We start from the raw sequence: 20,748 nt of genomic DNA on the forward strand, positions 1-20,748 counted from the left end.
GGATATAAAAGCTTTTGCCTCCATTTCATTGTGTTCCATTCCTTTTGTTACTTCAAGCTTTAATAATTAATATACATGCATTATTACATATTGTGGCACAATCTCTACATACCTAGGATATGACATTATCCCATGAAGATTTGATGTTTTTTTTATCCTCCCAACCAATTTTGTTTTTATGAATTAATAATTACTTTTTTCCGATATATTTATTCTAGTTAATACCCTTTAAAATATAGAGAAGGTTTAGATAGATTTTACCAATTAATTACAATGAAATTTATATGAAGTTTATCCTTACTAGTAATTATAATAAAACCACTGCTTATAATATTGTATTCTATAATTTCTGGAATTAAAGGGTTATTAGGTTCACAGTACTTTTTTCGTTTGCATAACTCACATCATATTTGATATTTTAAAATCCAGAAAATATAGTTTAAACTTAGTTAGAGAAAATCACCACTATTTATTTTTATTTCTTTTCTTAGTGATGCATAATCGCCTTTCTGCTACAATATCATCTATTTCTGTCACTCAGACCGTATATACAGACGAGTTAGAGTCTCTCTATACTAGGCGGCCATTTAATTTCTGCCGGCACGCGTACTGATAGAGCTGCGAAATGACCGAGTTTGCTTTCCTTACTTCTTGTCATGTCATCGAACTATATTTTCCTTGAGTAGACCAGCGCGCTGCACAATATTGAACCGATTTACTTGAGTGTGGGACCCTGACTTATTTCAGTGTATAAGTAGTCCGATGATCATTAATATTGAAAAAAATATAAAATATCTTAGGATATTATAATTAAAAAACAAATATTATTTTCATAATTTATATATATATATATATATGTTGATTAGATATATTTATATTCTACTAAAATTTCTTCAAATCATGGTGTTTAGTATAATTTCTATTAATAATTTAAACTTTTAATATGACCGTAAATACTCGATACCATATTTTATAATTGATATCGTAGTAAATATATTGATATCGTAGTAAATATTATGAATTCGAATCTTAAAAGATATTCGAAAGAAAAGTCTTAATCAAATAAATCAATATCATACTTAGATTTCTTAAAATTATAGAATCTAAACTGCTATATTATAAAAAATTAAAGTTGTATTTATGCTGATAGTTTAAACATATATATTTGATTACTTAAAAAAATTGAATAAAAGATCAATTTCATCAATATTTAAACCATGCCTGGAATGAATTTACTTATATAGTAGAAAATAATTAATAAATAACGATAAGTTTGCAAAAAATAAAAGGTTAAATTAGATAGTGAATTGATGTCAGGGTCTGAGTCATTGGAGTTGCTATTTAAGGTGTGGAAGTTGAAGTTGATCAATCTAATTATTGATTATCTCATCATAAGGAAGTGATTTCAAAAGGAAAGATGTATCAATCATATATGGTGTATGTGCACATGTCTAACATACTGTAATCTCCAAGATGTCACCTTATCATAATTTCTCTCTCTCTTTGATGCTCAAACATCCAGTCTTGTCAGTTACAGAAAATAGAAATATTTTTTAAAAAATTTCTTATTCTCATCTTTATAAAGTGGGTTCTTCTTGACAACCGTAACAGTTTAAAGTGGTTTTTGGTTTTGATTACGGTTTAACCCTAATTTATAAAAAAAAAAAAAAAAATCTTAACAATATTATTTTTTTAAAAAATCATTCTAAATACAAATTTTAAACATTTAGGTTTCCTTAATTTTCACTCTAAAGGAGGGAATGCCGATGGGGAGAGAATATATGAAAAAGATACCTGCAGCTTTTCTATCCAATTATTATTATTTTCACTCTTTATTCAAACCGAAGAAAAAAATAATTAACAACTACTGGTTTTTTTAATTTTATCTCACTTTTAATTGCTGAATCCCTAATTCAATAATTGAATTTAGTTGGGTTGATATTAATAAAACTTAGCTAACAAACCTATAACTTGATCTTTATGTTTTTTTTTTTTATAAAGATTATTGAATTGACTCCATTTTTTTTATTCAATGAAAATCTTATAAATTAAATAAAAGAATATATTTTATAATTTCATCAGTTTTATTTGTACTATTTTATGTTTTGTAATTTAATTTTACATCAAAATATTATTATCTCATTAGCAAATAATAATAATTAGATTTTGTGTTGATATAAATTTATATTATCGGATATTATTTCAATATAAAATTGAATAAAAAATCTTGAAGTAAATAATATATTTTAAGGTGAAAATTCAATGATATTACATGATAATTTTTTTATAATTTTTTCAATTGAATAACTACTAGTGAGTTACACAGTGGAATAGTTTTCTTTCTTTCTCAAGTAAATGATTTTAGAATTAATAAATGAAAAAACTCCAACTCTTATCTCTATGCTTCTTGCCAGGAAGAACATCCAAACCAATTTTGATTGGGAATTGACTCTCGATTTTAGTTGTAAGTTATTTTAAAATAATGTATTGTTTTGCCTGAAATAGATTGAAATTGAATTGGGGATGGGATCAAAATTTATCCTTTTATATATGGTTTAAAAAATGAAGGTGTTGCAATAAAAAAGGATATTTTCAGTTGTGGATGTATGGATAACTAAAAGAAGAATACAGCTTCAGCAACATAGATTCATCCCACCAAATCTTTGTAAGATATGTGTGGCACACATAATTTAGCCTCAAAATCTAGAGATGTCTCTATAATAAGACATGAAAAGGATAATAAGTTTGATTAGGGTAAGGGTCTTGTGGAGATATCCATTGATTTGAAGATGGAAGCAACTTTGATTAGTTGTTAAGGGAGAAGACACTTAGCCCATCACTGGTGGAAGGTGGGGTAATTGATTCCCCAACCATGCCTGTCTAGTGCCCATACTATTTTTTATTTTTTTATTTTTTGATGCTTTGATATTGACCCATCATTCTTTCCACCAAAATAATTAGAGGCAAACAAAATATTAAAAATATTAATGAATAAAAATTTGAGCCATAACTTTATACTAAAAGTATGATTTTAACTGAATTTATTTTCATCTTAACATATAATAAAGATTTCATTATTAATTTACTATTTTGAAATGAATGAGAAGAAAGAATCATGACTCTCTAATAATGCATAAAGAGAATTAGATTAGAATAATTTCTTTAAAACTGAGCTCATCAATCATTGAGGAAACAGAATCAGTCCCAAATCTAATTTTCTACTGTATTAAATAAAAAATTTATAAAAATTAAACTGAGTTGATTTTTTTTTATCAATGGTTTGAAATAAAATAATTTAATTTTTTTTCTTTTTGCAATGAATCATCTCAAAGGGAGCATAAAAATTAATATCTTATCTATAATTCAATTGTGGGTAAGGATAGGTTTCAAATCATTAGGCGAATGAAAAAGTTTTTTTTATTATTATTTTTTCAAACAAAACTATAATATTGATGTTAGTGTTGCAACTAGTTAGTGACTCCACCTTGGGCTAACTTGTTCTAGAAAATAGAAAAAATTATTGTCAAAGGAGAATGTGATTAGGGTTCTTCATCAACTTTTGGTCTAGAATTTGATTAGGAAAATTTGCAAATGTGTTTCTATATGAACAGTTATGAAATTTTCTTATCACCACCTTACATCACATGGTATTTATTGCTCTCTTAGAATTTAGACAAAAATTCTGCAGCAAACCCACAATTCAGATTGGATGTGACACCTACCACTCCCACTTTATCAAAGGAACAACATTTCCAAGTGTCATTTTAGTGGGGTTGATGGAGACCAAGCCCATATCTCATCTTCCCATGATAGCCCAATCCAACTTAAAAGTAGCTAATTTCAAAATCAAAATTTCCCCAATACTATATGGCAAGATTAAAAATATAAATAACTCAATAAATGTCTTCTATTTGCTTTTCTATTTATCAGCTTGAGGGTTAAGGGAACAAGATTTTGTTGAAATGAGAGTGACTCTTGACCTAATGTAAGGTCCATGATGTTGTAATTATCCTGGAAATTAAAGAATTTGCAAGGAAAATGGAGGGTAATTTTGAAACTGTTGAGTGTGTGAAACCTTCTAACTTTTGTTCTTTTTAGTGACTTCGGATATAGGACCAACTCAATCTTGGGAAAAGCCTAACCAAAAAACGACATCATATTGGGCTAACAATTCCTAAATTGATCCAAATTAATGAGGGTATCAATTTAAAAAATACATGTCTGCACTCTTCCCACCATTAAATGAATATTTGTAATTAATGGACTAGACAAGATTATTTGATTAATGAAATCTTTAGCTCATCATCCATGGAGAAAGAACTAATAAATTCTTCTTGTGGCTGTACTACAGTTTCCCATGTAGCATTTGACAAGGTTGCAGCAGCTTCAGACCATAAATAAGAATAATCTTGCACCATTTCATGACTTTCTATGAGCTCCTGAATTCTTTCTTGTTGCTGGTGATCTCTTACAATTGCTGGAGGTAGACATAGCCCTTCAAGGAATGAATCACATTCTTGGATCAGGAGATCTGTGAGCTTGTCGTCGCATTCAATCACAGCACTATCAGGTGTTAAAGAATTTGCTTGTGTACAGGCCTGATCATTAGGCAATTCTTGACCCATGGCCATATATTCAGGCTGAAAACTCGAGTCTTGGTTCAAGAAGTTAGCGAAAACAACCGCAAGATCAATCTCAGACGATCCATTAGTAGTTGCAGTTTCTTGAGCCAATGAATATTCTCCCCTTGATTCATTACTTCTATCACTAAGACCACTGAAACTCTTAGCAAAAGCTGTACGATGACCATCCTGAGAGACCCTAAGGGACTTAGCTCGGCTAGTTTTACGACAACCACCACCGACGGGAACATTCCTCAGAGAGCCGCCTTTAGTCCAATACCTTCGACAATCCTTACAGATGTACCTAGGCTGAGACAAGCTATAGTTATTGTAATAACAGAATTTGGTGTTGGAGGAGGCACAACGAGGGCAATTAGGAGCAAGTTCGACATGGGATTTCCATGTTTTCTCCATGGGCAAGGGCCTCTGCAGCAACATTTGGTCAGTGTTGAGCATTTTTATGAGATTGCGAAAGATAGGAAGGGAACAGAGAGAGCTTAGAAGAAGAGCATATATGTGTGTAGGAGAGGAAACGCGCGCGGTGGGAAGAAGGTGTTTTCTACGTACGTACATACATACATAATTAAATAATAAAATATTTAATGAATAAAATTTATAAAAAATATCAATAAATAAATTTTAAAATATATATTTTAAATGGCCTGGAGCACAACTGGACGTGGGGGATACAATGAAAACCCTAATGGCCGTGGGGGATACAATGAAAACCCTAATGGCCGTGGAGGATACAACGAGCAGCCCAATGGACGAAGTGGATATAACGAACACCCAACTGGTCGAGGGGATACAATTAACCAATACTGTCTACTACTACTGTAAATGGCCTGCAGCTTAGACATACAACTCTATAAATACTAAGTTTGATGCTCAATAAATCAATATATCATCAGCCCCAGGTTCCATGTTAAATATAGCTGTGTTTGCATGTGTGTAATCATAAATAAAGTTCACATGAGTTAATTATTATTTTAATTGATTTTTCACCCTTTTCTCCGATTTATTTTATTGTATAGTATTGAGAGAATGGTTATTTTTCTAGCAAAGACTCCCACTGTGCTTGTTGTTGTCTTTTACTTTTAGTTTGGATTCTCGATGCATGTGATTGGCAAATACTCAAATTGTTGTGCTTGGTTTTTCAGCAACTAACTATGGCCTAGGCGTGCTACACTTCTTCACTTAGCTTTCTGATTTGCGTGGATCTATCTCTCGGGTCAGCTGGTCTTGGTCTAGCTTTAAGACAGTTAAATGGGCTGGGCTTTTATTCAGTAATAATTTGTCTCAATTAGGTGCTTTGATCTTATTGTCTTTAAAAAATACACATTATATAAAAAAAAAAAAGTGATTTGATGAATACTACCCGAGACTACACTACCAGCAATGCCAAAGACCTGATGAGCAACTGTTTGAAATTTGAACCCCACTTGGACTTTTATTAACTAAAAAGCAACCAAATCACGAATCTTAGAAATGAAAATTCAACAAAAGAGCTGTCATGATTTTTTTTCAACAACCATCATCAATTAACAAACCTGCACCGGACGGCATTAAAGCACAGGTGCCTTTTTGTGTGTGTGTGTGTGTGTAGTGAACAAGCTCCAGGCTCACAGACGGTCCATGCAACGCAAACTTATAGCTTCTCAACATCGTGCTTCAGATAAGGGATTAGGCTCAGAGGTGGACATCAAATTCGTACAGTCCTAACGGGAGAGACGAGGCATTCTTAACCTACCAATCAGCTCATTTTAGCAATGTGGAAAAATACTCTAAACCCAAGAAAATTTGACAGAATAGCAATGTGAAAAATCAAGAATCTAAATGGGAGCTGTTAAATTCTTTTGACAAGCATGGGGGATAAATTGTAGTTATAAATTATTTTTTTTATTTTTTTAAAAGAATATTATTAAAATCACATAATATTTTTTTAAAATAATATTATTAAAACAAAGAAGAAAAACATTGAAACTAAAGAACCAACTGAGTATAAATTTTATTTTTTTATAATAAAATTTTTTTATTTATATTTTAAAAATTTCTTAATCAACGGTGAAACAGATAAATATTTTCTATGTATAATTAATCTTAAAGAGCGTTTTCTTAGTTCACTAGGAACCATATGTAATGGCACTATTTTTTCTTATTGAAAAAAAATAAGGACACTTTCAGTGAAAAATATAATTTACGTGATATGTGGATAAAATGAACAACTGAAAAAGAATTTAAGGACCATTTAAAAAAAAGAAAAAGAAAAAGAAATTAAGGATAAAATAAATATCTTTTGAGACCAAAGAAAAGTCAAATAGCATAAAAAATGTTTATTATTATAATTACTCTTTTAGTTAAAACATAATAATTTTTTTTAAAAATAATATCATTTCTTTTGAAAAGTAATTATGCTACCCGAGACTATACCAGCAATGCCAACTGTTTGAAGGGAAACCTCACCCCGCGTGGACTTGTATTGCCTAAAAAGCAAATCAAATTACGAATCTGAGAAATGAAAATTCAACAGAAGCGTTCATGATTTTTTTTCCGACAAATATCTTCGTAAAAAAAATACTATTAGATTCAAGACATAGATAAATAAATTTATAATAAAAAAATTATATAAATTCAAATTCGTGCATTTTAAATTCAAACCGAATTCACCCTGAATTCCCATCATCATAGCAAACCTGCCCAGGACGGCATTACGAGGTGTCTGTCATCTTAGCAATGCGAAAAAACACACTAAAGCCAAGAAAATTTGCCAGACTAGCAATGTGGAAAATGAAGACACTTCCAACTGGTCAAGTTTATAAAATGAGAAGAAATCACTAAGCATTTGCTCTCGTCGACGTTCTTCGAAACCTTTAAGTGTCTGTTTCGCTATGGAGCATCTTCGTTTCTTTCTGCTCTTCATCTTCCAAATTTATCTGTATTGCTTCATCATGGGCACAGCGGAAAGCCTCAGTGCCAGCACCGACAGGGCAGCCCTTCTATCTTTCAAGGCCGCAGTTTCTGACCCTCAAAGCTTTCTTAGCGGGTGGTCTCATCAAAATATTTCTCACTGTACATGGCACGGCGTCACTTGCTCCGTCAAAGGAGCTCGAGTCCGGTCACTTAGACTCTCTGGCCTCGGCCTTTCAGGCCCCATACCCCCTCACCTCTCAAACCTTAGCTCCCTCTTTATGCTTGACCTCGCCAATAATTTACTTTACGGCCATATTCCGCCTGAGCTTGGTCGTCTCTCCCACCTTCAGTATCTGTTCCTTGAAATGAATAACATTAATGGCACCATCCCAGTTCTTATATCTGAGTGTCATAATCTTCAGACGATCAGTTTATATAGGAACCAACTCACCGGCAACGTTCCTTCTCAACTAGGTTATTTGCAAAGGCTTGAAATTCTCGACCTGGCTATCAATAACATCACTGGTCCAATCCCGGCAACATTTGGAAATCTGACCTCTCTCAAGAACCTTTCCCTTGCAAGAAACCAGCTTCTTGGCGAAATCCCAAGCGAGCTGGGTCATCTTCGTAACATTCGTTGGATTCAGTTGTCAGAGAATCAGCTTAGTGGAGAGATTCCATATTCTATTTGGAACATTTCTTCTTTAGTCTACTTGTCTCTAACACAGAACAACCTCACAGGAAAGCTACCAAGTAATATGGTTTCTGCTCTTCCAAATCTCAGGGAGCTTCATTTGGCACATAACAGGCTTGAAGGAAAGTTGCCCAGTTCCTTATCCAATGCCTCAAGCATTCAGAATCTGGAGCTCTCTACCAATGGTTTTCATGGGCCAATTCCCCTGTTTGGTGGAATGAAAGATCTTCTTTACTTAAATCTTGGGAATAATTTTCTTTCTTCTACTACGGAGCTTAATTTCCAGTTAATTGAGTCTCTAAAAAACTCTACGCAGCTGGAAGAGCTCATGATCTTTTCCAACCGATTGGCTGGTCAACTTCCAAGTTCTGTTGCAAATCTGTCAACTCATCTCCAACAGTTCTGTTTTGCTGATAATTTATTGACTGGAAGCTTCCCTCAAGGTATCGACAGGTTTCAAGAACTCATATCCCTATCGATAGAAGACAATTCTTTCGTTGGTGATATACCAGAAACCATAGGCAGGCTTAAGAAACTACAGAATTTTGCAGCATACAGAAACATGTTCTCTGGAGAAATTCCAGATATCTTTGGCAATTTTACGCACCTCTCTTCTCTAGCAATAGGAGGAAACCAGTTCTCTGGTAGAATACCCACTAGCATCAGAGCTTGCCAGCGATTGAATAATCTAGACTTAGCTGCGAATATGCTGAATGGGAGCATACCAATGGAGATTTTTGGGCTTTCTACGTTATCTTGGTTGAATTTGAGACAGAATGCTTTGTCTGGTCCATTACCTGCAGAAGTTGGTAACTTGAAACAGATACAATTCATGGATGTTTCTGATAATCAATTATCAGGAAATATTTCCTCAACAATTGGTAGCTGCTCAAGCTTACAACATCTCTTTATGGCTGGAAACAATTTTTCAGGCTCCATCCCAAGTACAATCGGAAAATTAGCATCTCTGGAGTCCTTGGATCTGTCGTCAAATAGTCTCACTGGCACAATCCCTGAAGAGCTAGGACAACTTGAGTATTTAGTCCAGCTTAATCTGTCCTTCAATCATTTGGAAGGCGCAATTCCAACGAGCGGTGTCTTCATGAACCTCAGCCAGCTGAATAATCTTAAAGGAAACGAAAGGCTTTGCCATGGTAATCAAACAACAGCAGAAAACTTAGGACTCCATGAATGCATTGCGAAGAGAAGAAACAGGAACAGGCATATTTTGTTGAAAGTCTTACTTCCTATGGCTATTGTCGCCTGCTTAATGATTGTGTTGTGCTTTGCTTGCAAAGTTATATCCTGGAAAAATCAAAAGACTAAGGGAGGCAAAGGAAGATTGTCCTCTAATATAAAGGGGTTGCCTCCAAAGATTTCTTACTCTGATATCCGGCAAGCTACAGAGAATTTCTCACCGGAAAATTTGATAGGGAAGGGTGGATTTGGTTCTGTCTACAAAGGCATCTTCAGAAATGTTGAAGATGGAGAAACCATCCTAGCAGTAAAAGTCCTGGACTTGCAGCAAAGTAAAGCTGCTCGGAGTTTTGCAGCAGAATGTGAAGCTCTGAAGAGTGTTCGGCACAGGAACCTTGTGAAAGTTATCACTTCTTGCTCTAGCATTGAACTTAATGGAGAAGAATTCAAAGCTCTAGTTATGGAGTTCATGTCCCATGGAAACTTAGATAAGTGGCTGTATCAAGAAGATGAAGAATCTGGTTTATACCTAACGCTATTGCAAAGACTGAATATTGCAATAGATGTGGCTTCTGCCATTGATTACTTGCACAATGACTGTGATCCCCCATTAGTTCATTGTGATCTGAAACCTGGAAATGTGCTATTAAACAATGATATGGTGGCTCATGTTGGCGACTTTGGATTGGCAAGGTTTCTTCCTGTAAATCCATCAGGGAATGACAGCAGCACAATAGGACTCAAGGGCTCAATTGGTTACATAGCTCCAGGTACAGTGACGAGTCACACTTCCATATCTTAGTTTTGATTTTGTAACATACATATATTCTAATTTTTCTATCCTGTAATTGATTTGTTTTAGAGTATGGGCTGGGTGGCAAGACTTCAACCTGTGGAGATGCCTACAGTTTTGGGATCCTGCTATTGGAGATGTTTATAGCAAAGAAGCCCACAGACGAAATGTTCAAAGAAGGTTTAAGCTTGAATAGCTTTGCAACAGCAGTTAATGAGAATCATGTAATGGAGATTGCTGATCCAAGGCTTTTCAAGAATAATTCATTGCGAAGAAGAGACGCTAATTTTTCTACTGATGTGTCCAGCGGAAATAGCATAACAAGTAGTACTAGTGCTAGTACTATTTCTATTCATTCGCTAGAGAAAAGTCAAGAGTTGGTAGCTGCTGCTATAAGAGTTGGTTTGCTATGTGCAGCTTCTTCTATGCAAGATCGTTTATCCATGAGAGAAGCCTTAGCGATGCTGCAGAAGATCAAGAGATCAGCAATGCCCCAAGCTTGAAAAATTGCATTGCTTTCATTTACACCCTGTTTAATTTTGCTGTCAGATATAGTTAGACTGATTGCCAATAACTTATAGCTGATAATAAATAAACATAAAAATGAAAATCAACTATGAGATAAGCGATTTATTTGTAGCGGACCGACCAAATACAAACAGAATTTAGTATTAATCTATTTATTCCTGTGGCTATACAAAAAGTTGACTTTTTTTTAGTGACATTTTAGTATCAATTATTTTAGTTAATTTTGTTTTTGTCAAAATATTATTTTAATAAATATTTTTTAAAATCACAATTTCAATAATCAACCCCACGTTGTATAGCAAATGGACAAATTTTGAAAAAAATATTCTTCCATGTGATTTTTCTTTTTTTTTTTTTTTTTGGAAAGGACTTCCATGTGATTAAAAGTCATAGCAAAATGCTATTAAGAATAATAAAAGAAATAGACTTGACTTGCTTTTCCTTTTAACTTACCTGCTCCTTTAACTATTAAACGGTACCGTGTGCTCAATGAAAGGAAAAAAAAAATTGCCTTGGAAAAAATATATTTTTTATTTTCTGTTTCATATTTTAGGAAAAAATATATTTATCGTTGTAACTGATTTCAACATTTATTTTTTTTACATTTTCTAGTTCGATTGATCGAAACTTTTTAAAAAAATTATTAATGTTAAATTATGAAATATTTATGGGAGATTTAATATATTTAATTTATTTAAAAATTTAATTTAAAAACAGTAATATTTAAAACTCTTATAAAAAAATATATTATTTTTATTTTAGAGAAACGTAAAATTCTAACATAAATAACTTATTATTCCAAATCTTCAACTTTCTTAGTTTCACCATTTATTAACACAAATAAAAGGATACTGATGGTATTTCAAGGTTGATTCTTTTCCTTTTCTTTTTGTATGTTTATTTAATATTTTTATTTTTCAAAGTATTTTAAATTGATATTCAAACTTTATAGAATTTTTTATTATTATCATTTCTTTTTATTTAAGTAATATTTTAATTTTATAAAATTATTATTGTTGTAGCAGTAATGGTTGTAAAGTTAATTTTATTTTTTTAAATACTTTGTTAATGTAAAAATTTAATTTAAAAGAACAAACTTTTAAAATCTTTAAAAAATAATATAATTTAAATGAAAAATAAAATTGAATAAACCACCAACTGATAAAAAATAATTTTATGACTACAGTTGATAGAAAAACTAGACATAGAAAATACAACAAATAATTTGAAATAGTCTAATTTAATTTGATTCGATTTAAAATTTAATTTTAAACTAATTTCATGTAATTTATTTAATTAAATTTTAATTTATCTTTATTTCATAAATTTTACTATAACTTAAATCCAATAATCACTATAGTAACATTTAATTTGGTTGAATTAAAAATTTTATTATCAAAATCAAATTGCATTAAATTGAATAAATTAAAATTATTAAAATTTAGAATTAAATTTTATCAAATTATTTTTATTTTAAAATTAAATTAAAATTTTAAATTACATTAATTTAATTAATTTTTTTAACTTAAACTGAATAGTCCTCGCAAGAGCACAACTAGAGATGAACATTCGGTCGGTTCAGTTTAAAATCAAACCGAACTGGAAAAACTAAAAATCGAAATTTTAGTATTTATGAAAACCGAACCAAAATGATTTTGGTCAGAAACTGAATCAAACCGAACCGGTCTGATTCGATTCGGTTCGGTTTGATTGGTTTCGATTTTTAATAATTTTTTTATTTTTTACACTTTATTTTTAATATTTTAAAATTTAATTAAAATATTTTAATTTTAATATGATTTAATTTCTCTATATTATTGAAAAAATATATTATTATCACTAATCGGTTCGGTTGGGTTTTTTTAATTTTTTCTGATCAAAATTGAGCCGAATCGAAATAGCTGAAATTTCTGAAATTAAAAATCGAACCGAAGTAAAATATATATAAAATCAAATTAAATTTTTAAATCGATTCGATTTGATCGATTTTTTCAGTTTGAACCGAATACTGCGCATCCCAAACCACAACTACCGTTGAATGGATTGCTAAATGAACATGTTTAATTTATTTTCTACTTTTTGATGTGAGTTTTGGTCAGATGAAAGGTCTTTTCATAGTCCCCATTGATATGCAAGTTGTCTGGAAGATTTTGAATGCAATTTTAGGGCGGATAAGACTTTTATTACATATTAATTAGGTGAGCTTTTTGTTTTGTACTAACGAGTAAAGATATTTTGTATTAATCAATCGCCTGCCAGTTTGAATTCGAATTTTAAGACGACAGAGATGTCATTTTAGCAATGTGAAAAAACACACTAAAGCAAGAAATTTTGCCAATGTGGAAAATTAATTATATGAATGAAGTAGAAAAGATAGAATAGTATTCTGTTTTCAAATTAATATGCTTATATTTGACAATTTAGTTACTTGTTATCTACGAAAAAGTTTATTAATTAAAAGAATAATCGGTTTGGATTACGGTTTAATTTGACTTTTAAAATAAATTAAAATCGAATTGGTTAATTAATTTTAATTTTTAAATCAGATTAAAATTTTATATTAATCTATGTTTTTAAATTAGAATGAGAATGAATATTTCAATTTAGTTTTGATTTTAAATTTTAAAAATAAATTATCTAATAAAATTTTATCACATATACAAATTAATTATTAAATAATTAAGTTAAAATTTGTTATATAAATATTTGATGAATACTACCTGAGACCATACCAGAAATGAAATGAAAATTCTGATGGAAACCACGCCCCACTTGGACTTGCATAAAGCAAATCAAATTACGAATCTCAGAAATGAAAATTCAACAGAAGAGCTGTTCTTGAATTTTCTCCAACAACCATCATCAATTGACAACCTGACCACGAGATGTGTCTGTCATTTTAGCAACGTGGAAAATCAAGAATCCAAAAAATAAGAATTTTAAATTATTTTTTTTATACAAAAATTTTATTTTAATCTTTAAAATATTTATCAAAAATCAGATAAGACCTTAATTTATTTTATTTTTTAATTCTAATAGATCCTTTAACTGTTAAAATAAACTAGAAAATTTCTTTAAATTTTTTAAAATAGATTAAATATGCTCTCAACGTATATATATACCTTTAAATTTTAAATGGAATAAATACGTACTCCAATTTTTTGAAATAGATAAATAAATAATAAATTATAATTCACGTAAATTTACATTAAAGTATAGTCATGCACAAATATTTTTTTAGTATATAAGATTATCATCGGTTATATTATGTATTCAATATATAATATTATAATAAAAATTTTGATATAATATAAAAAAATTAATAATTCACTCTTTATTAATGGATTCAAAAAGATTTTCAACAAATTTATTATTTTTCTCATATTCATCATTACTAGTTTAATATAATCTAACAAAATATAAACTAACTAATATCATTAGTTATTGAACAATATGGAGAAAAATATTTAAATTAGAATTAAGAGTTTATTTAATATATTTTAAAATTTTAAATATTTTATTTAATATTTTTTAAAATTTAAAGAGTTTATATATCTCGTAAGATTATATTTGGACATAATTAAAATTTAAAGGTTTTATTTGATTTATCTAAATAGTTGAAGGGCTAGTTTAGATTTAAAAAAATTTAAAAACTTATCTTACTTTTAATGAATTAAAAAGACAATTAATACATTAAAAAATTTAGTTACTAATTATAAACTGTACATTTTATTTTGATAGAAATAAAAATTTTTAGTTCTCATATATAATTTTTTCATAATTTTTTATATTTTGATAGTTATTTTTCAGCCAATAAATAAAAATTGAGAATATAGGCTTTCGACTCTGCCCATTGAAGTTCTCTCCTAGAAAAGTGCTATTAACTCTTCCTAAACAGTGGATTCCCTTGTCTTTAGATTTTCCTTGCTTTCAAGCTTAGCTAAGACAAGGCAGTTAAACTTGAAAGTCCGAAGTATTAAAAGATTTTCGAGATTAATATTATTATCAAATTATCTTATACATTTAAATGATTATAAATTTTTGTTAGATTTTAAAACTAATATTTCTATTGGATGGATTTATCGTAATACTATTTTAGCTACTTATATTTTAATTAAAGAATTTATTAGATATAATCATCTCTCTGTTTGTAATGATATGGCTCTTTATTTGATAAATTTTTTTTAATATAATAAATAATTTTGCTTAAAAAAAAAAACCTTGATGAATTATTTAAGAGCTAAACCAAAATTTTTATCTTTTTTAAGTCATATTATCCAAAAATTGCCACATTAATTAAAAAAATTATTAAAAGTCATGACAAAATCCTATTAAGAATAGTAAAGGAAATCGACATGGTTTGTTTTTTTCTTGACCAGCCTACTCCTGTCTCTATCATATTTTTAGAGAAGTATTAAACGATATATATATATATAATTTTATTTTAGAAATACAAAAAAATAAAATAATTTAAAAGTAAAGTATGTGAAATTTATGATTAAACATAAATGCTGTTAAAATTTTATTTTTATAACGAATTAAATTCGGTTAAACATTTTAATCAATATCATTTAGTTAAGATGGTGAATTAAAAATTAAAAAATTTTATTCAAATTCTTTTAAAATTAAAAAATGTGTTTTAAATAGATAAGAAGTGATATTTATAACAAAAAAATTATAATATATAAAATTATAAAAATATTAAAAAAATAATGAAAATATAAAATTAATTTTTAAATGGTAAAATTTGTGTCTTTAAATTTTGAAACAAACATTTGGTCTTCATTATAATTTTGAAAATTGTACTTTTTAAATTTGTTTTTAAAAATATTATCCTAAATCTCTATCGAATATCGGAATAAAAAATAAATTTAATTAAATCTGCTGTAAAATTTAAAATAAATAATTTATCAAACGTCAAAATAAAAATTAAATTTGATTAAATCTATTGTAAAATTTAAGAATAATTATTTGACGTGATAACAATTTAATGACTTTTTGATTTGGCTCTTAAGCTTGTTGATCAGAAATTTAATGTATTTTGAATTGAAATTTCATAGAAAGTGGACAATGATCGATCGTTTGACGGGAGGGCCACCACTGTTGAATGAATTCCTAAATGGACACCTCCGTTTTATCTTCCTTTGTGATGTGTATTTTGCTCAATGAAGGGTCCTTTCATCTAGGCAATTCATAGTTCCCATTGACATGCAAGTTGTTTTGGAAGATTTTGAATGCAATAAAATAGTAGTTAAAATTTCTACTGCATATTAATTAGGTACGCTTTTTATCTCACAATAAAAATATTATAATACAGTAAATTAAAAAAAAAAATTCAGCATATGTGAACAAGTAGAAAAAGAAAATTGAAGAAAAATAATACCTAACCTCAACTCATACCTACATTTCTAATAGCAACATGGAGCAGACGATGGGTATGAATTACCAAATGTCCAAGTAGTTGTTTTGAAAATTCTTACTGCCGACAACTCAGACTTTATTGCCTTTGTTGAGCTTGCTACTTCTTTTTTCAAAGAGTTTCCCTTTGAATAGACAGCCATCTTTGTCAACTTTGCTTTTCATGTTGGAGCCAAATTTAAATTCAAACAGCCAAATTAATTATTTGCTATCAAATTAACTCAAAGTTTATCTAAATATTATTTTGATATTTTTATATTTACAAATTAAAATTTAATTGGTAATTTGTCTTTAAAATTACATGAAACTCAATCTAATAACTATATATTATATAATCTTAAATTAATTTTCTTCCCATTCAAATTTAAAATTTTATTTTATTTATAAATGTATAATTACACAAAAGTGATTTTATATCTCTTACAAATTATGGATTTATTAATTTGGATTTATATTTATTTTTATATGATATGTTTGCTTTATATTTTATAAATATTAAATTTTTATGTATCTTTTAGTTATTATTAAGTTTTTAAAATTTTATATTATTATTTCATATATTTAAGTTTTATATTATCTTTTACTTTTTAATTCTATAAATTTATACAAAAATAATACTTCCATATGAAATTATAAACTAATTAAAATTATATTTAGGTAAGCCTTAATCTGCTATAAAAATTTTATAATTTTTATTCAATAAAAATCTTATAATTGATTTTTTTATATTTTATTTATAGTTATCAAACATATGAAATTCAGTTATTTTAATATGACTGCTTTTTAGTTCTATTTTTTTAGGAGCTTTAAAATTTTTCAATTTTTGTATTTTCTATTATCATCAAATTAATTTTCATTTGATAATATATTATAAATTTATTGGTAATATATTATATATACTTATTTTTTATTATTATTATTATTATTATTATTATTATTATTATTATTATTATTATTATTATTATACATTACTTAATTAATAAAATATATATGTTTATTTTTTTTTTATCTCAATTCTATTTAGAAAGCATTTTAAAATTGATTGAAAATTTAACTAGTAAAAATTTTTGATTCAATTTATTAATTAAATATATATTTTCAATTGACTCTGAACAAAAATTTTATAATTACCATGCAAATAAACGCATTAGAATGTAAGTAAAAGATATGACACACATTTGTCCAAAATATGTCATGGATTGTCATCACATAATAGGGTCATATGACAAAATTCTAACAAGTTATAATATACGATTGCAAAAGTCTCAATCATAAAAAAAAAAAATTAGAATATCGTAACATTCAGTGTTCAAAACGCTAAAATTTGCCCTCTTTTGAATAAGTCAAATATTCGCAAATAGTTATCATTAGCGGATATAATTTAGTAAATCCCCATTACACCTATAAACGCGAGATTTTTTATTCATTTGCCGGTGCTAGTCGGATTTTTAGAAGATATGATAACTAACTTTATCTTCTTATAGTACAAAAACTAATGATCACAGAGATCAAGGTACACTCTTTTGATATAACTACTCTTGAGTTCAAAGTATTACATTACACTCGCTCTTTTTTTCAATTTACTGACTTTAGCATTGGAGTGGCTGCCACAGGCGTCAATCACCTCGCTTTCCTTTTCTTGCAGATTGGCCACTCGCAATACATCTTCATTTCAGTCACATCGTTTAGTTCTGTTGCCGAAAACTCTATTGGATTATCTCTGTTTAATTTGAATAAAAATCGGTCTTTCATTCATTTTTCTCTTAAAAAGAAACTTTTTCCTTTTCTATTCTCTAAAATGGCTGACAATTCACAACCTGCTGCTAAGGTTGCTTCCAACAAGGGCGTAATCATTCTCTCCACCCTTAGTAGAAGATAAAATACCCCATCAATGGCCAATGAAGCTGATTTCAGCAATATAAATAATGAGTAGATGCACAGTACATAAAAAGATTACAAACTAATCTCGAGCAGTATAAAACTCAGGAAGAGACCTCCTTCATGGCTCCCAGGATTAGGGAGGAGGCTTCCATCGACACTCCAAAGACTCAAACAGAGGCAATCCCAATACAGTCCAAGGGAAAGGCCAAGCTGGAGGAAGAGGAGTCGTCAGACGAGACTCCAAAATATGTCAACTGAAAGTTGATTCGGAATGTACCAGAAAGGAATAGGAGGAGGATTATGGGTTGGACAATGTCTCACCCATGTTAGAAGAGATATTGGCAGAGACATTTCCCGCCAAGTTCAAACTTTCAAGTTTGGATAAATACGACAGAACAATAGATCCCAGAAGTCACATGGTGATCTTCAGGATGATAATGCAGCTTCAAGATGTCAACGATTTTATATTATGCTAAGTGTTTCTATCAACACTCACAGGTTTGGCTCAGAAATGGTACTAACATCTGAGCTCAGGTTCAATTTAGAACTTTACACAATTTGTTATGTTATTTAAATTTAGGTTTATTACTTATATACCTCCTAAAAAGCTCTCTTCTGACTTGAAGAAGATTCACCAAGGAGAGAGCGAGTCTCTAAGAAGTTTTATCTCACGTTTCAATGAAGAAGCAGTACATGTGGAAGAATTAAATCACGAGATAGCATGTGAAGCGTTGAAAAAAGAAACGCGTAACATAAAGTTCATAGATTCTCTAATCAAGAACCAAGTTGCTACGTACCAATAGCTAATAGAGAAAGCTCAGAAGCAAATAAGGCTGGATGATAAAGTCCAAGCATTGAGAGAGGACAAAAAGAAGAGTCAAAAGCAAAACCAAAAGTCAGAGAAATGTTGGATGGATGAAAGCGTGAAGATAAGAATAAGGCCACAAGGCGAGTATCCACTAGACTCAGAATTCGGGTGTTGGTTCTGCTAAAGGCATTTTATGCCACCGCCACAAGGTGGGTATCCGTCAGACCACATAATTCGGATGTTAGTCCCGCTAAAAGCATTTAATGCTACGCCCATAAGGCGAGTATCCATGAGACCACATAATTTGAATTTTAGTCACACTAAAGACATTTTATACCATGGTCATAAGGCAGGTATCCGCCAGACCACATAATTCAGGAGTTAGTCCCGCTAACTAAGGCATTTTATGCCAATGCCACAAGGTGGGTGTCCACCAACTCATAATTCAGGTGTTAGTTCTGTTACCTAAGGCATTTTATGTCAAGGCCACAAGGTAGGTATCCGCTAGGCCACATAATTCAGGTGTTAGTCCCGCTAACTAAGACAGTTTATATCAAGGCCACAAGGCGGACGGGTATCCATCAGGCCACGCAACCGGGTGTTAGTCCTGTTTCACAAAAAGTTTCTAAAGAAATTTTACACCCAGGTCACAAGACCGGTATCCGCCAGGCTCATAATCCAGGTGTTAGTGCCACTATCTAAAGCATTTTATTCCAAGGCTATAAGGCGAGTATCTGTCAGGCTACATAAATCGGGTGTTAGTCCTATTAACTAAGACATTTTATACCAGGCCACAAGGTGGGTATCCACCAGGTCACATGACCTGATGATTAGTTTCGTTAACTAAGGCATTTTATACCGACGTCATAAGGCGGGTAACTGCCAGGCGAGTCTTTCAGGTGTTAGTCTCAAAGGACAAAGGCAGTTTTCTGCCAAAAAATGCCACAAGGCGAGCGAGTCTTCAGGTGTTAGTTCTAAAAAACGAAGACAAGTTTCTGCTGAAAAACGCTATAAGGCGGATAACCGATAGGTGAGTCTTTGGGTGTTAGTCCCAAAAGACAAAGATAGGTGTCTGCCAAGAAGCGCCACGAGACGGATAACTGCCAAGCGAGTCTTTAGGTGTTAGTCCCAAAAGACAAAGGTAGGTTTCTACCAAGAAGCGCCACAAAGCGAGTAACCGCTAAGTGAGTATTTGGGCATTAGTCCCGAAAGATAAATGTAAGTTTCAGCCAAAAGCACCACAAGGCGGGTAACTGCTAAGTAAGTCTTCAGGCGTTAGTCTCAAAAGATAAAGGCAAGTTTCTGCCGAAAATCACCACAAGGTGGGTAACCGGTAGGCGAGTCTTCAGATGATAGTCCTAAAAGACAAAGGCAAGTTTCTATGAGGGGTAACCGCTAGGCGAGTCTTTGGGTGTTAATCCCAAAAGACAAAGGCAAGTTTCTACCAAAAAGTGTCACAAGGCGGATAACCACTGGGTGAGTCTTTGAGTGTTAGTCTTAAAAAACAAAAATAAGGTTCTGTCGAGAATCGCCACAAGGCGGGTAACTGATAGGCGAGTTTTCGAATGATAGTCCCAAAAAATAAATGCAAAGTTTCTACCAAATAGCGCAACGAGGCGAGTAGCCTCTAGGCACATGACCGGGTGTTAGTCCCAAAATCGTGGAAAACAATTGTAAGCTTAGAATCTGAAGAATCAAAAACTGATTGGGAGACTTCTGATATGACACAACATTCGCCGAAAGTGTGTCATGGGTTGTCACCACATGACAGGTCCACATGGCAAGGCCCTAATAAGCTACAATACGCGGTTGTAGAAGTTTCACTCGTAAAAAAAATGGTTAGGGCATCGTAATACTTGGTATTCAGAACATCAAGACTCACCTTCTCCTGAACAGG

The 20,748-nt window shown here is 30.7% G+C and overlaps 2 protein-coding genes across 2 annotated transcripts; one reads left to right on the plus strand and one right to left on the minus strand.

Moving 5' to 3' along the window:
* Nucleotides 1–3,931: 3,931 nt before the first annotated feature.
* On the minus strand, nt 3,932–5,326 carry LOC110605904. Its single transcript, XM_021744583.2, has one exon. The coding sequence runs from the start codon at nt 5,193–5,195 to the stop codon at nt 4,275–4,277; it is 921 nt and encodes a 306-aa protein (XP_021600275.2). The 5' UTR covers nt 5,196–5,326; the 3' UTR covers nt 3,932–4,274.
* A 1,974-nt stretch (nt 5,327–7,300) lies between these two features.
* LOC110605867 (putative receptor-like protein kinase At3g47110) lies at nt 7,301–10,938 on the plus strand. Its single transcript, XM_021744535.2, has 2 exons — nt 7,301–10,193; nt 10,286–10,938. Exons 1-2 carry the CDS (start codon nt 7,511–7,513, stop codon nt 10,717–10,719), a joined length of 3,117 nt encoding a protein of 1,038 aa, XP_021600227.2. The 5' UTR covers nt 7,301–7,510; the 3' UTR covers nt 10,720–10,938.
* Nucleotides 10,939–20,748: the final 9,810 nt, after the last annotated feature.

Source organism: Manihot esculenta, chromosome 18 (genome assembly GCF_001659605.2).
Source record: "Manihot esculenta cultivar AM560-2 chromosome 18, M.esculenta_v8, whole genome shotgun sequence".
NCBI classification, from domain to species: Eukaryota; Viridiplantae; Streptophyta; class Magnoliopsida; order Malpighiales; family Euphorbiaceae; genus Manihot; species Manihot esculenta.